The following is a 16,078-nucleotide window of genomic DNA, read 5'->3' as shown; positions in this document are numbered from 1 at the left end:
TTTTAGAGAAGTTATTTTGTTTTTTTTAGGCTGTTTTGAGTGATGTGTGCTTCCAGATTTTTAGCACTCTTCTCTCTCCCTCACCACCCGCCTCCCTCATCTCTCATAGGGGATGAATCAAGTAAGGAGCGGGGATAGGAAGGGCAGGGAGGAAATGAGGACATTTATCTTTAATGATCGTGACCTTCTCACTCTAGAGGAGCAAGCTGCGATCTAATAAACACGCCACATGGCACACAGGCAGATATTGAGAGTGGAGAAAGGAGGTGATAAGTCTGAACAGCAGCACTGGTTAATGCTGGAGGGGAGTTACACTCAAGACTTTTTTTTTTTTTTTTTCCTCCCACTGTTTGTCCCACTTTTCCCCTCTCTCTACGAACAGAGCTTTCATTCTCCCTTTCAAAGTTTTTTCTCCTGCTTTGTGTCCTGATGTGGTGGTTAGCCTGTGCACTGTGGCACACAGCTGTGCCAAACGGAGAGGAAAGGAGGGCTGCCTACCTTATCTCTGCAGCCAGCAGGGGATAATACTCTTCTTCTGCCCAGGATCTAGACCTTGTACAGCAGGCTGGGGTAGCCAAGATGGGGCTTTTATCCAAGGCCTGAGGATTTGCCCACTGCCCACTGTGTGTGTGTGTGTGTGTGTGTGTGTGTGTGTGTGTGTGTGTGTGTGTGTGTGTGTGTGTGTGTGTGTGTGTGTGTGTGTGTGTGTGTGTGTGTGTGTGTGTGTGTGTGTGTTCAGCTCTTGGTTGTTCATGCCTCCACATTTTGTCTGTTTTGCTGTTGGAAACCACAGATTACCAAGCGGGAGGATTTCTCCCCATTGCTCTCTGACAATAGCTCCCTCTATGGAGGCATGCTTATTTTTTTTATCCTCACTTTCTGTCTTTGATTCCCCGTATTTTCTTTCTCCTCCTTTGTAAATATGTATTCTCTCCATTTAAATTTCTTCACCAGTTTATTCATTTTAGCCTTCTTTTCCCATTTAAAGTCTGGAAACCTCAATTGCAGGACCACAGCTTTTAGAGGTTAGAATTGATGCAATACCAATAATAATGAGGGATACAATCAACTACAAACACCGGCAAACTTCCAACGCAGTGTAGAGCAATATATCTAACTTATGTCCTAAACTGTGAGTGTCAAATTGAATGTCATTATATCGTTGGCATTAGAGAAACTGCTGGTCACTCGCCCAGTCTGCGAGCACGACCAGAGCCAAACATAGATGTTCAGGTAGTTGTTTGTATTGTTATTATATTTGCTTGCTGTAGCAGTCAGAGTCATAACACAGAACTTCCTGGTGCCCACTGAGAGTTTAGTCAACACAGGATGATGATGATGATGAATGATTCACAGGGGAAATAAACATCATACAGTTTAGCTGAGTCTGCTGCATACAGTATATTTTTCTTAATGAGTTAACCACTAAATCACACACACACACACACACACGCACGCACGCACGCACGCACGCACGCACGCACGCACGCACACACACACACACACACACACACACACACACACACACACACACAGAATCTTATACTCCAGGACACACGTCATAGCTCTAACAGAAGGACCATAAATACAGATGAGATGAAATGCATCTTTGTTTATTGAGTTGTCTGTCAGTTCAACTGGGGACGCCATGTTTAGATTTAAAAAGATGCTGTCAAGAAGTATAATATTCAAAATATTAAACAATGTAACATCATTTTTCATGTTGTGCCTGACTATCAGAGGACCAGGTTGTCGCCCATCATGCTCCTGCTGCTCCTCCTCCTGCCCTGACAGAAGCAGCGCAGGCCCAGGCCGCAGCCTCCAGGTCTCAGCTCCCCAAAGCCAGTCAGTCGGGCCTGCGCCCCCCAGGCTTCAGCGCCAGTCGTCTTCCCGCAGGCCGCCTGGCAGCCTTCGGCTTCGTCAGGAGCTCCAGCGTTTCCTCTGTCTCCTCAGCCCATTCTGCTGACAGCACACAGAGTGACCCCTGCAGGACAACTCACCGTGAGTCCACTCAAACTCTGTTGACACCACTTGTTACTCCCATGCCTTTAGTTTTTGGAATGTCCTTTTGACAATGTACCGTACACCATCTTCATCACAACATCATGAACTCACTATCATAATCACTGCTTTTATTGCCTTCTTTTATGTATTCCCCTCATGAATATAGTTTGCATAAACAGCCCCCTCCCACACTCATTATGTTAACGTTTGCTTTCTCTTTCTGAGCTCCACCCCACCTACATATTATTCTTCACTCACTATTTTCACATACAAATTCCACATGATGAACAACTGCAGAGCACTCGGAAACATTTCTGGTGTTAAATATTTCCGGTACAGTTGTGTAATTGTTAATCACTGGGAATGATTGGACAACATTTCAATGCATTTAAGTTCCACCTAGTGTTTAGTCATTATTTGTTTGTGTGTACGTCACAAATTATTGACCCAAATATGAACACTGATTTTACTAAAAATAATGATGAATCAGGACATTATGACAATGTTATTACCTGATTAATCTGTTCAGGAGTGAGGGATGATGAAACAGTGTAAATTTGTTTGATTTTACAGACAAGAAGACATTGATTTTAGTACAGTAAACAATATAATTTCCACAATTTACTTAACAGTGATAATTTACTGATTCAAGCCACCGAGAGTCACCAAACCTCCTCATTGGACAGCTCAGCTTTCTTATCTTGAATGTATACAAAAATAACAGCTCATGATGTCAGTCCCAAGACTCATCAGTAATTCATCAGGCTCTTAACCAAGTCTGTGCTGCAGATGCTGTCAGCATCAGCAGCGATAACAGTATACTTGACTTCCCATTGCTGCTGACTGAACTGGGTGGATAAGTTTTCATTTTCACCGTCGCAGGGAACCGGAAGATTTTACAGTTGTGATTTTAGCGCTGCATGGCTAGCTGGTCGGTTAGTTGGCTGAATTTTGTGGTAGCTGCATGTGTATTTAATGTGACCTACATAGGGAATGCTGGCTCTTCTTCTCCCAGTTACAGTTGACGTAAGCACCTCCACTCTCACGCACTTCAGGCACCCTGTTATGTCATCATTCTTTTCCCTCATTCCCCCCTTTTGTACTTTTTCCCAACCATTTTTTTTACTGTCTCCCATTGGTTGAAAATGAATACCGAGTGTGGGGGAGGCACAGCTTCAGCTGCTGTGAAGTAGAAAAGAGGAATCCCATGGGTCTCCAGAGCAGAATGTGTTTATTAAAACAAAAGCTTGTCATATCCGTTTCATGTATATACGTATACATTGATTTTATAATCCTTTTATCAATGATTTCTCTGTGTTTGAGCAAAAACATTAGCGAGAAGGCCTTTTTCAGTGAGCAGTGCCTAAATGTTTGTCCACGTGTATACAGTAAAGACAAAATGATTTATCAATTAGCAATTACATTGATTAATTGTTTAGGTCACATTTTAAGCAACACTTCCAAACATTTACAGGACCCAGCTTTCTAAATATGAATATAAGTTGTCACCCTGTCCTCAACAATATTAAGAGAATATTTTTGGAATTTAGATTTTTATAATCTGAAGATTATATGACTGCATTAAAGATCAGACAAAACAATCAAATGGTGCTGCCAAATTGTGCATTTTGTGACCACACAATTAAATAATAGTATGCAGATTAGGTTTTAATGAAAGTGATTGTTAGTTGCAGCCTTAGTATGCACCACTAGCAAGAGGCAATTATCCTTCTCTCCTCATCTTCCTCATGATCTTGTACTTTCTTAAATTTAATTTTTCTCTCCTATATTCTTATTAACTAGCTTCACCTGGCAACATAAGTTTGAGCTGCACTATATTTTCAGCCAACTTAAATTTTCTATAAAACCTATTTTGAATCTCCTCCTCCCTAATTTTTAAACCCCTTACCTCCTACATAACTTCATCAAATGCTCAAAGTGATTTTACCCTCCAGCATCAAAGTAAATCTGTGAAGTCAAGAAAGAAAAGACAAGTGTACGGCGGAACAGTAATGTGCTGGCACACTTCCACAGCACTTGGAATATGTGTCACCAACTGCCCCTTAGTAGTACAAATTTAGATTTTTCCATATTACTTTTGATTTGTTTTCAAGGCCATAAGGACATCAACTTCAGTACTGAATTTACTCCACCTTTGTATAGCTTAATTTGCAGAGTACATTTCCAGATAAATAACACAATTAATATTAATATCAATATCATGAACCAATGACATGAGATTCAAGCAAGAGACAAAATCTCTGCTGCACCATTCTGGCCAAAAGTTCATTTCCAGCAACGTCATCTGAATGGGTCTCTTCACGTACTGTAACAAGTGCACCCACTAAATCGTAAAGATAAACATACACAATGCAACAGTGATCAAATATCTTTCTTGTTAGCACATTGTTCGTTTAAGGAGTCAATATTAATTGGCAGATTTACTCACCTGTAGTTCAAAACCCCATAGGTAATTTGACCTCTATAAATATTACACTAGTAAACACACACATACTCTATCGCACACATGCACACACACATTCATAAAGCACAGGCACACCTGCCAGCAGAGCACAGAGGACTAGAAGTTTTTAAAAGTACTGCCTGCAGCAGAATGTTCCTTCTCCTGCTGTTGCACTGTTGCTGCTCAGAGCGCCGGCACGGTAGGACCGAAATGGAATCAAGGATGATAGACATGAGAGGCAAAAGATTAAGGGCCTTTGATGTTCATTTCCCTGCGTGCATGTGTGTGTGCACATGCCAGAGAGTGAGACAGGCAGGAGGGGAAAGCAGGAGCTTTTACTTCCATTTTTGACTCTGTGTGGTGCTTGTGACCTTTATCTGTAAGGTTTTTGAACTCTTCGCTCTATTTGAACCCTCCAGACTAAACCGGGTTTGACTGTAGATTCTACTCCATGTCTCCCACTGTGCGAGTACTTGATGAGCTTTAAACAAAAGGCTGTCTGATGTCTTTATGTCTAACCTTTCTTTGGGATACTTGGAAAACTTTTAAAGTCTTCTCAGTTCTCGTCTTTTTTTGGACCTTGATTGAGTCGTCAGACATTTTGACTGTGCAGATTGTTCCCTGCAACCACTACTGTGTATAAAACAAGATCTCAAACAGTCAGGGCCGTAACCTCAAAGTTTGGGTGCTGCATGGTGTTAAGTTTTTGTTAAAAATGTAATAAAGATGCTAAAATAAGGGCATCATTTCATTCAAAGTTAAGCTTTTCCTGCATTTAAATTTTAAATATTGACAATTTCACTCAAAAATAATAGAATTTTGAAACCCTTATATAACCCAAAGTACTATGCAACGTTGGGATGTCTTTCTAAGTGACTGCACAAATCCATTTGAAGAGTGGTGCTGTGATTTGCAGCAAAATGGTAAAATACCGAGGGGGACAGAAAACTTTAGTGGCAGTCACGAAAGTGGTAAACTGTTGTGTTTCCAAGGGCTCTGTTGAATCTCTTTACTTGTACATGCATGTGTGTGTGTGTGTGTGTGTGTGTGTGTGTGTGTGTGTGTGTGTGTGTGTGTGTGTGTGTGTGTGTGTGTGTGTGTGTGTGTGTGTGTTGTGTGTGTGAGTATGTATATATGCATATACAGGCTGTGTGTTTGTGATATCTGATTTTCCCTCTACTTGGGGATCTTTGCCCCCCCTCTCAGCGCGCTCTAACTCGGATCAAAGAACAGACAGACTGACTGATGAGTTTTTTTCCACACATCCTTCCGTCAAGGATGTCGGGGGAACTGCTGCAACCCAGTACCTACTCATCCAGAGAGAAGAAAGGCTGAGCTCAGTTGTTCATTTTCCCCATTGATCAGCAAGCAAAACGGACTCCATTAGGGCTCTGGATGATACGGAGAGAAGAAATCATTAAGGAGTAGAGCGATGTGGAGGAAATGATTGCAGGGCTCCAGTAAAATGGGTTAGAGGAAAAATCCCTGCTGTTTATACTTTCCACTGTTGTAGTTCGTCAACCTACTCTGATCAGGGGGTTATGTGCACGTACATGTGCATTGTAAAAAAGAAATACAGGGAAGGGGGAGAGTAGAAAGTAGTTCCAGTGAAAACAGTCAAGAACTTGTTCTGTTGATCTTAAAAATTGTAAACACCACAAACCATTCAACTGCACTATTGTTGTGGAGGTAGAACATTTTGAATTGTACTTTTAATCTAAAAAACTTGGGGTGTGAAAACCCAAATTGTTTGCTGGTTAATAAGTGAGCATTTTTTTATATAAAAACACACAACACCCACACACTGAGGTAGCCAAGGTCACATTGAACCAAACTGCATGGCCTTTATTGATACATGTCGCCTGTTTGCATATAAATATGCACGCAAGTATGTGTGCATTATAGTCTGGCGTCTGGGGGACTATAGGTTACTCTATGTGGCATTGATTAGCCATTAACCCAATCCACACTTTAGCCCAGCCACTGACATCTCCGAAGGTGTTTCATAGAATTGAGTGTGTGTGTTTGCAATAGAGAGAGCACCTATGCATGTAAAATACAGGGGGGAGGTGTTCTTACTGTGATTGACAGACTCTGTTGCAGCTAAGGGGAGAATCCAGCAGAAGGGGGCTGATGAAATCTGTGTCTTTGAGCCACACTGACTCCATGATGGAAAGTAATTTGCCAAAACAAACAGTACGATCGCCTCTATCTGTCTTTTCTATGGGTGATAATGAAGTAAGGGAGGCAACCAAATGAATGGCGGGGGGAACAGAGCAGATAGCTGGAGGGTGATGCAGTGATAAAAGCTAATCCAATGAGTCAAAATGAGCAAAGGGGAGAGAGGAAGGGAGAATGTGAAAGGGGAAAAAAAAAAAAAAAAGAGCGGAAAGATAGGCATGGAGATATCGGTGCTGGGAGGAGAGCGAATGCCATAGCCCAGATGCCATGGCTCAGATCTGGTCTGTGACTCATGCTAGCTCACTGTGAACAGATGGTTTCTGTGGTGCATGTGCGCACACAGTTATACACAAACGTGTATACACACACACAGGAACACACCCACTAGTAGGGCAGCAAATTAGATGGGCCAATTAGATATGGCTGCCATTCTGTGGCTGAGGAGCGAAAAACTAACATGGCAGAGGCTTATTGAAGCAGCAGAGCTGTGACAGTGAAGATGGGCTCAATGGGCCTGTTCATTAACTGATAAACTCCCACTGCATTTCATCCAGCTCCCTGTTAATCAGAATTTCAGCTTAACTGATGGTTCAGACTGACAAAAAAAAAAAAGGTGCAACAGATAAACTTCTATGTGCTCAGTCTAGGCTTTTACTTTCTCCTCATCTCACCCAGAGTGGAAACACACTGGTTATAGTTGGTGTCTGTCAGCTCACAGGTTTTGCATTTATTCAAATAATCTTTATCTGTGAGAGTCTTCGTCATCTCATTTTTCTCATGTCTTGTAATTATTCAGGAGACAGAATCTCTGTTCTTCATCCTCTTTCCTACTGAGCAATCCTCATTACTGTCTACAGTGTCAATAAATTACTTTTCATCTGCAGCATGTATAGGCTTTTCTCCCTGGCTTCTACCCAATATTCTCAGTCTGGGTGTGTTCTCCACCAAAGTGCAGAAAATAGATTTCATTCTGTTGACATTTAGCTTTCACATTAGCCTTCAGTTTTCAGCTATTTTCCACTTTGGTTCAGTTTATGCACACGTCTGTAAATATCTTTTTAATGAGAGAGTTGCAGCAGAGCATCAATAATGCCGTGCTGAGTGGAAACATTTTTTAATAATAAAAATCAAATAAGGGTACTTCAAGACTTTTGCCAAGACATAACACCAGAATTCACTGCCTGAATATATAGGTCTGGTCTGTAAGAGCCAGGCTAACTCATGAAGTTACATTTTAATGGAACATTTGGGGCATTACGTTTTATTCACTTTAATCTGCTTTAAAAGTTATTTGCTGTCAGCTAATGTGTCTGGATATTTGTTATTGAACCTCTCTGTTACAATCAGAGAGGAGAGCCCAAACACCCCCTCCCACACCATTTCTGTCACTTGTTTCCCTTTTTTTTAATTCCATGTGGCACGTGGGACTTGAGAAGAGAGATATATGCCGTAATAATTATATCAAGCGAACAATTTCTGAATTATACCTCAAAATGAACCAAACAGAAACCAAGTAAATGCTATCCTCAAACTATATAACCAAAGGATAAATGCAACACAATCAAAACAAATTAACCAAGTTGGGTGCCTGAAAAACAATGGCCTTTCAGGTAGGAAAGAAAGCTATACCTTTGGAGGAAACCAGTTTAAACAGACTCCTCCCCAGGTTCAAACAATCCCTCAATGAGGTGGGAGGAGCCAAGGATTCAGACCTGAAGAGGGAAGCAGAAGGCAGACCAAGAAGTAAAATGCCATGATACGGTGCATGGCCATCACAAACTCTACAAAAAGAAGAAAAATAAACAAAAGGCATAATTTTCCATCAGGTCATTCATTACCTGGAAGCATGGAGAGAAACAATAAATTAAATGTGCTGTTGTAAATGTCGTCCGATGGAAAAGAAAGGAAATGCTGGTAAAATTTGAACACTTACTTCTCCTGCAGGGAATGAGTGTCACAAATGCATGTTTATGTGCGTGTGTGTTTGTGTGTTAATTCCTGCCTGAATAAAAAATAAAATGGAAAATAATAATGTCAAAGTGATCTTATATTAACTGTCACTACTTAAATGGAACTGCAATTCCGCCTATGGCTGCAAACACCAAAATGTAAGCGTTTGAAGAATTTCTAAATTAACTTTTACATTTATTCTCTTTTCTAAACATCCATTGGCTATGTTTTGTTCTTCCAGAGAATTAAACTAGTTGCTTAATAGAGTAAGCCAAAAGCCAAAGTGACTCTGCACTCTCCTGAATGTACCACTGTACCCTTTGACAGTTTGTGTGGGCCATGTTTGTGTGAAAGTATCTAAGAGGCAGGTGCTGATTTATACAGCAAACAGAAGTGCGGTCGAAAATACATTTTAATTAGTCTATTTTATAGGCGGCTCAGTGACTTGAGACAGAGACCAAGTACCACTGAAAAGACTTCAGATTGCCTGTGCTCACTTATTGCACAGTCACTTTTTGTAGATTGTGACCACAAACTAAAAGAAAACCTCAGCAAAAAGCTGAGCTTTCATATCATGTCATAGAGCCTATTTCCCCCAGTCCCAATGTAATTTCCCTTTACTCAATGTTGGTATACCCCCTGAGAGAAAGGTGCACATACCTCTCAATCATTTGTTCAACATATATATGAGCCTAGAACTTGTGACATTTTGGAAATGCTTGTTCACTTGTGTTTAGTCTTTCTGCTCACAGGTTTTCTGTAGAATAACTTTAACTCCCTGCACTTTCTTATTTAAAATCTCTTTATTGGTGATATTTTTTTTGTTGATTTTTGCAGTGATGTTACTCAGTTCCAAAAAAGGAAATGTATGTTCTGTTTATCTCTCCTGAGAAGGTAAAATGTATGAATGTTTCTGTAAATGTACAATTCAGCACCATGTAGCTCTTAATGAGAGGAGATTGGTTCCACATGGTTGACCCAGGTGGCACTAATTCCAGAGACGCTCCCTGATTGGCCACAGACAACAGGTGACAGGGTATAGAAGGTTTTGGAAGACGGCAAATGGGTTGGTCTGTTGGGGTCTGAGGGAAGAGTTTTGTGTGCTGTGGGGTGATTTTTTTTTTTTTTTTTTTTTAATATCAAGTCCTTTAGCATGTGTTCCTCCATGGATCCCTTTCCTGACCTTTCTCATTCAACAGTCTTTCCCTCTTATGAATACTACAGATCGGAAGCCTGACAGCAGTATTATATTTTATCTAGAGAAATATTTTCTCTCCCAGCCTGCCTTTGAGATTGTTCTATGCATTCTAAAAAAAAATGATTTTAGCTGCTATAAAATTCCCATTTGACTGTTTTCAGTGCTTATCACAGAGGAGAAACACCTTACATGTCCTAATAGTTGAACTGAACGTTTAATCTCTTGACGTCTGGGTCCTCGGATAGGAAAGCAGGCCTGGGGCTGCTGCTGTCAGCGAAACTGTTTTTGTCCAATCTGTCTCTCTCAGTCCACAACCCAAGTCGTGACTGTGTAGGAGCCATTAGTTTAGAATTTATGTATTCAGATTCAACCTTGACTTTCACACACCTCTCTGCAGATGCAAAACTGTGTACTTTTAATTTCCTGAATATATACAGTCCTTTAATTAGGGGCTGACGTTTGTGGGGTAATACGTATGCATCTAAATTCATTCCTTGTTATTAGTGTTCTGGCAGGCCATCTTTAAATACTCCCATTATCAAACAATTTTAGGATTGGGGGCTTGTCTGTTTGATTGACAGGACTTTGGGGCAGTCAGGTGTCTGTTATTGGTTTCTGCTATCAGTGTCCCTGGGTTCCCAATCAGATCGAGTCAGATTTGCCAGTATTATAGGTGAAGTCACTGTTGGTTTCCGTTTGATACCTACAAATTGCACTGGCTGCCAAAACGGAGCCACTGTAATTAAATGCAACATTTGAACCTAAATCTAAATTGTATTCTAAATATCAAGCAGCATGTTGCTTGAGTTTTTGGAAAGATTTCTGTTTCTCTTGAGTGTATTAAGCATAATGGGGACAATATAAAGTGTATTCGGCTATACTGTGAGCAAACATTGAAAAGATCACAGGAAAAGTGATTGATAGGGAAATCAGTAGCCTGTGCCTGCTGGATGAAGAGTGGCAGACATTTAATACTAGCCTCAAACAAATGACAGGAAGCAACAATTAATAAGCAGAACAAAGTGGAAGCGCAGATGAGTACAATCTTCAAGCTTAATTACACACACTGTCTTTTTAAGTGAACAGTGCTGAATGAAGCTGACATATGTCTGTCAGAACAAACAAAAAAAGCAACATTTTAAGGTCAGACTTCAGTATAATTTATTTTACAGTATTAAACTGAAAATACTATTTCATGAGTTTACACCTGAATTTCAAAGTCTAGTTGTATCTACACACACATTTGTGTACATTTTTACGTACAACCCTATTTCCAAAAAGTTGGAAGGCTGTGTATAATGTAAATAAAAATAGCATGCAATGATTTGCAGATCCCATAAACCCATAATTAATTAAAATAGACCAAACATCAAATGTTGAAATGTGAAGATGTTATTGTTTTATGAAAAATAAATGCTCATATTAAATTATATGCCGGCAACATATCTCAAAAGAATTGAGACAGGGGCAACAACAGACTGGAAAAGTTTGTGTAGTGTACACCTATAAAAAAAATAACATTTTGGAACATCTCACAACTAATTAGGTTAATTGGCAACAGATCAGTCACATGATTGAGCTTAAAAACAGCATTTCAAAGATCGAAATGGAGGTTTTCAAGATTGCAACTTTAAACAGAATTGGTCATAAAACAAGTAAATCCAGAACTAAATAACTTCCCTGACCCTACACATCATACTCATTACCCAGCTTATCAACTACCCCCTAAATATCTCAATGAGTCTATTTGTACCAGATGCTTCTGTTTTCTAAAGCACACAGTATCCCCTTATTTCCCAGAGGGTGTGCGTTTTGAAGAACAAGAGCTATTTATTTTGGCACGTCAGCACTGAAAGCTGTGCAGTGGGTTCACTTCAACAGCGGATGTTTTTGTGTGCGTGTGTGTTCACCTGGATATGTGCTGCTTGTGCTGTTTACAACCAAGATGAACTTGATCAATTCCTTTATGAAAGCAGGAGAGTTTCTTTTTTTGCTGAATGTGAACGTGCTGATTTAGCTGACAAGCACAGAAGAGTTTATGCTACAGTTAAATAAAAGCACCTCCAAGGTCAGAATTTTACAATTTTAGTATCAAATTAAAACCAGTACAATGCATTGTTTCATACCAGATGAGAAGTATAATAATTCACATGCCTCAATTTTATCTTGGTACTTCAATATCTGCTTCCTCTTCAATTGATGAGGCCCAGCATATAAAAGTCAGAGGCACGTTGCTCCAATAAAATGGTCTCCCACTGAGCTGGAAACACCTGCTGTCTTTTGACTTTTCTCAGCTGCATCCTCTTTGTTTATGGTCCCTTTTTAATATCTCCGTTTTTTTTTCATTTGTTTTCATAAAATGCTAAGCTTGCCGCTGGCTCCACTGCAGTGCCATTCATGTATTCCTCTCTGTAGCTCTTTTTATATCCTTTTGTTTGCTTCCTTCTCATCCCATGCAGCCTCTTCCTTCCTTCTTTCCCTGTTATCCATCATCGGTTGGCATTTTGCCAATCAGTGATGCATATCAGCTTGCTTTTACTGATAATGAAATGCATCCCCATCTTTCTTTCTCTAAGCCCCAGAATCACAGCCTCCATCTTATCGTTCATAGCATTCCTCAGTTTGTCTCTCTTGTGATCCAACGTTACCATTTACACTTCCTCTCTCCCAGCTCTGTGCTCTGGGAATTCGTTTGTACATACTTGACCTTTGATAAATGAGCACATCTCTGTTCATATTGACCAGCCTGTTGATCTGTGTCAACTCAGATAAAAGAGGTCAAATATTTACATGTCTTTCATTAAAAAAACATTTTTTTTCCCTATTTGCAAATGCAGTTCTCATCTTAAGACTCAAACATGTGAAAGTCATCACATGTAGGGTGCTTGACAGCAGAAATTGCAGAGCCTCATAACAGTATTGGAGTGCTCTTATCAAATCTGCCCTGGACACATTGGTCCCCGGTCTTTAAATATCAAAGGCATGCATTTGCATACATATATGGAGTCATTTTGTTATGCTTGGGTGACTTTGATTTTAGAACTTTTTAAGTTAATAAGGAACAAATATAGACTGTGGTTTTAGAAGTAAATTAACTGAAAATATTGGAGTTTACAATATGTGGACATATGCTGCTTTCCTGGCAACATTGTACATTCACCTTACTTTTCTATTCATTTAATCTTGTCAAGAACTGTTAACGTGGCAAATGTTGGCGGGAGCAAATGAAACATGGTATTTATAAGAAGTTCAGTGCACGCGTGTGTCTGTTTACACTGTATGTACACAGGGAGGTAGAATCCGTTGGTCACCAAAACAATCCACACCCATGGCATAGCTGCTCCTCTAAATAGACAAGGCTCCCTGCAGTGAACTGTTTTAATCCTCAGCCCCTGAGGGGCTTTGGCATGACTGAAGACAATGCAGACCAAAAGAAATTCTTGAATTTGATATCTACATTTTTACAGCAACATTTACTAATGGGGACGTGGCTTAGTCTCAAACTCATAATTTCTTTTCAGCAGTTAACCATTCGATTTTTCACCCCTGTTTGTCACAGAAAGAAGGTGCAGACAATATCTTTTTAGGGATGGGGAGATGAGTCGGATATACAGTACAAATTGTGTGAGAGTGTGTGTACTCTATCCACCAGTATTTGACAGATTTGAGCAGCAATAACAGGCAGCATGAGCAACGACCGGTCCACATATTATAGTGTGTGTGTGTGTGCGTGTGTGCGCGTGTGTGTGTAAGCGCACAGTGCACTGCTCCAGGTTAATAAAAGGAAGATTGAAAGTAGCAGAACTGAGACCCAGAGGTTACAAACCATTTCTCAGTCCAGTGATCCTAAATTCAGACATAACAGCCCCATAGAAAAAAAAAAAACAATACGATTGCAAGGGGAAGAAAAGGATAGCAATTGAGATACAGAAAATCTGAGAGGAAGGGTTATCCTACTATAAATTAGAAAATAATTTGAGATAAGAAACCCATTAAAAAATTTGATTTGCTATTTTCCAGGTCTGAGTGTGAGCGAGGAGCCTCCTCTTCATAGAGTGACCACAGGCCCTGCGTCCACAGATCACCAGAGAGGGCCGCCATGTCACAGCAGCAGCCTCCAGCCGCCCTCCACCCCAGCCCTGCCCCGACGCTACCTGCCACCTCAGCCAAGAAGCTCCCCTGGAGGTTTGTGTAGAACAGAGCATGGTTTATAGAGTTTTGGTCTTACAGCATAAATTATTTGTTTGATAGAACTGAAAATTTAATATTCTGTAATTCAGCTCAGCATAATTTCTACATGAACAAACTTAGTTCAAAGCCCACAAACTGAACGATTCAGATCTCCTGCTTTTGTGTATGTAGGAACAATATAATTTACATGCAAATTTAAACCCCATGCATGTGTGTCAGACAGAGCTGTAATTTTCCTCCAGAAACAGATTATGTTCTATTGTCACAAGCTATTGTCACATAATGTGGTTAGCACCCAACACACAACATATTCATTATACAGTGAGAAATTTATGGTATAAGAGGCAGACTGTATCTCTGGAACAGTGCAATGCAACCAAACTCCACTGCTTTAATTTTTTTTAGATATTGTCTGCCTCTTTAAGCAGTTTAGCTCCTAAGTAGGCACAAGATCCTGCTCTCTTGGGTTGTTGAAAGTCATTTGGGAGATGCTGGAAGACACTAATGCAACTCTTGAACACTTCATTTCCATCAAAATCACTGAGAGAATGTGCTGAAGTGTGTTAGAAATATTAAAGTGTACCATTACAATGACAGAATTGTCCTCATGTCATATAGGAAATACTAAAGCACAAAGATCAAAGTGCTTAAAACGTCCTTTTAGCTTTTAAAGCGGTGGTGAAGAGAAGTGAACTGCAAACACGCCACACATTGAGCATGTTCTCCACAGTCTGCTGCTCATTAATGTTGATGATCTTGATGGGTCACACCTGACGTGGTTAACACTAATAAGACAAGCACACCGGCAGTGATGCCTTTCACGCAGTTTTATTTTCACACATGGAATAAGCACAGAAATCCTTATAGTATCACACTTCACTCAGTCACATTTATCATTTAAGTGTTGTATAAAGAACACAGAACTCTCATGTTTTTTTTTTTTAAACTGTGGTGTGAGCAATACTCTTGTGACAGTTTACAGACATTGGCACAGTTGTCAACAGATTCCTCTTTTGCTTTTTGTATCAGGGATGAAGACAGTGTAATGTTCTCTGAGCTTATTTTAAATTTGTGGTAAAGTATTGATGAATAAAATCCTTCTTAACTGGCAAGTTGTACAAAGACATTACTTCGTGTATGATATATTCTACTTTTTTCTCTGTTACTTAGCACATGCACAGCTTATCAACAAACTAGATGAGATGAACCCCTGAATGCTTCAGACAAAAACCTTCTGTGCAGAGAGCCCACAGCAAGCTCTCACTTGAAAGAATTACACATACACATGTGCCCACAGAAGAGGTGTACACATCAAATCTACAACATGGCATCGACAGTGCTGGCGAATCTGTTATTGTGATGCCTGTCCACATAAAGAAGTCTGAGCCTCAAAGTAAAATCTATGATCCAAATCACCAAACAGTGGCCTCTAAATGATCTAAACCTTAAGAATTTAGGGGCACTATAAATAAATGTATATTATGTTGTCTATGTTGCGTTCTCATATGTTGTGAGTTTGTACGACTAGTATCGTGGCCAGGTCTCCCTTGTAAAAGAGATTGTTAATCTCAATAGGATTCCTGGTCAAATAAAGGAAGAAAACAACAACAACAAAAAACACTTGTTGCTCGTTTCCCTTTAATACACGGATAGCACCGGATAACAAGACAAAGAATAAAATGTAATTGCATATTTGCTTTATCTAACTATTTGTAAATGGGCCTAAACTTGCGATTTTAAAGTTTTCAGTTACCATCAGTAGGCGAGTTTTGACAATAAAATGGGCAAATATAACATAACACAGAGGAAAGTTGTCAATGGGAAATACAGATGTGTTATCCGAAAAAGCTTCACAGGTGATATTAGTGTCACATTCACCCTTTGATTTCTCCCTAGCCCATAGTCATCCAATTTTAAGCACATTCAAGAAAGTCGCTGGTGTACAGTGGTGTAATAGTATAACAGTGGTGTGTGTGTGTGTGTGTGTGTGTGTGTGTGTGTGTGTGTGTGTGTGTGTGTGTGTGTGTGTGTGTGTGTGTGTGTGTGTGTGTGTGTGTGTGTTGGCAGTAATGAGTCACACTGAGATCCAC

The 16,078-nt window shown here is 40.0% G+C and overlaps 1 protein-coding gene across 3 annotated transcripts in view; it reads left to right on the top strand.

Moving 5' to 3' along the window:
* The window catches only part of mtus2a (microtubule associated tumor suppressor candidate 2a), a 41,195-nt gene that overhangs the window by 15,972 nt on the left and 9,145 nt on the right, over nucleotides 1–16,078 (top strand). For all 3 annotated transcript variants that reach the window (XM_069721286.1, XM_069721270.1, XM_069721279.1), the window contains 2 exons: nucleotides 1,741–2,001; nucleotides 13,818–13,982. In XM_069721286.1, coding sequence (XP_069577387.1) covers nucleotides 1,741–2,001; nucleotides 13,818–13,982 — 426 coding nt within the window. The remainder of the gene's footprint in view (nucleotides 1–1,740; nucleotides 2,002–13,817; nucleotides 13,983–16,078) is intronic.

The sequence above is a fragment of the Brachyistius frenatus genome, unplaced genomic scaffold, assembly GCF_029030835.1.
Source record: "Brachyistius frenatus isolate BFR_SWC_R1_liver_20210118 unplaced genomic scaffold, ASM2903083v1 Contig_5, whole genome shotgun sequence".
NCBI lineage: Eukaryota > Metazoa > Chordata > Actinopteri > Embiotocidae > Brachyistius > Brachyistius frenatus.
Note: the sequence above shows the minus strand (reverse complement) of the source record. Positions and strands in the feature narration are given on the sequence as shown.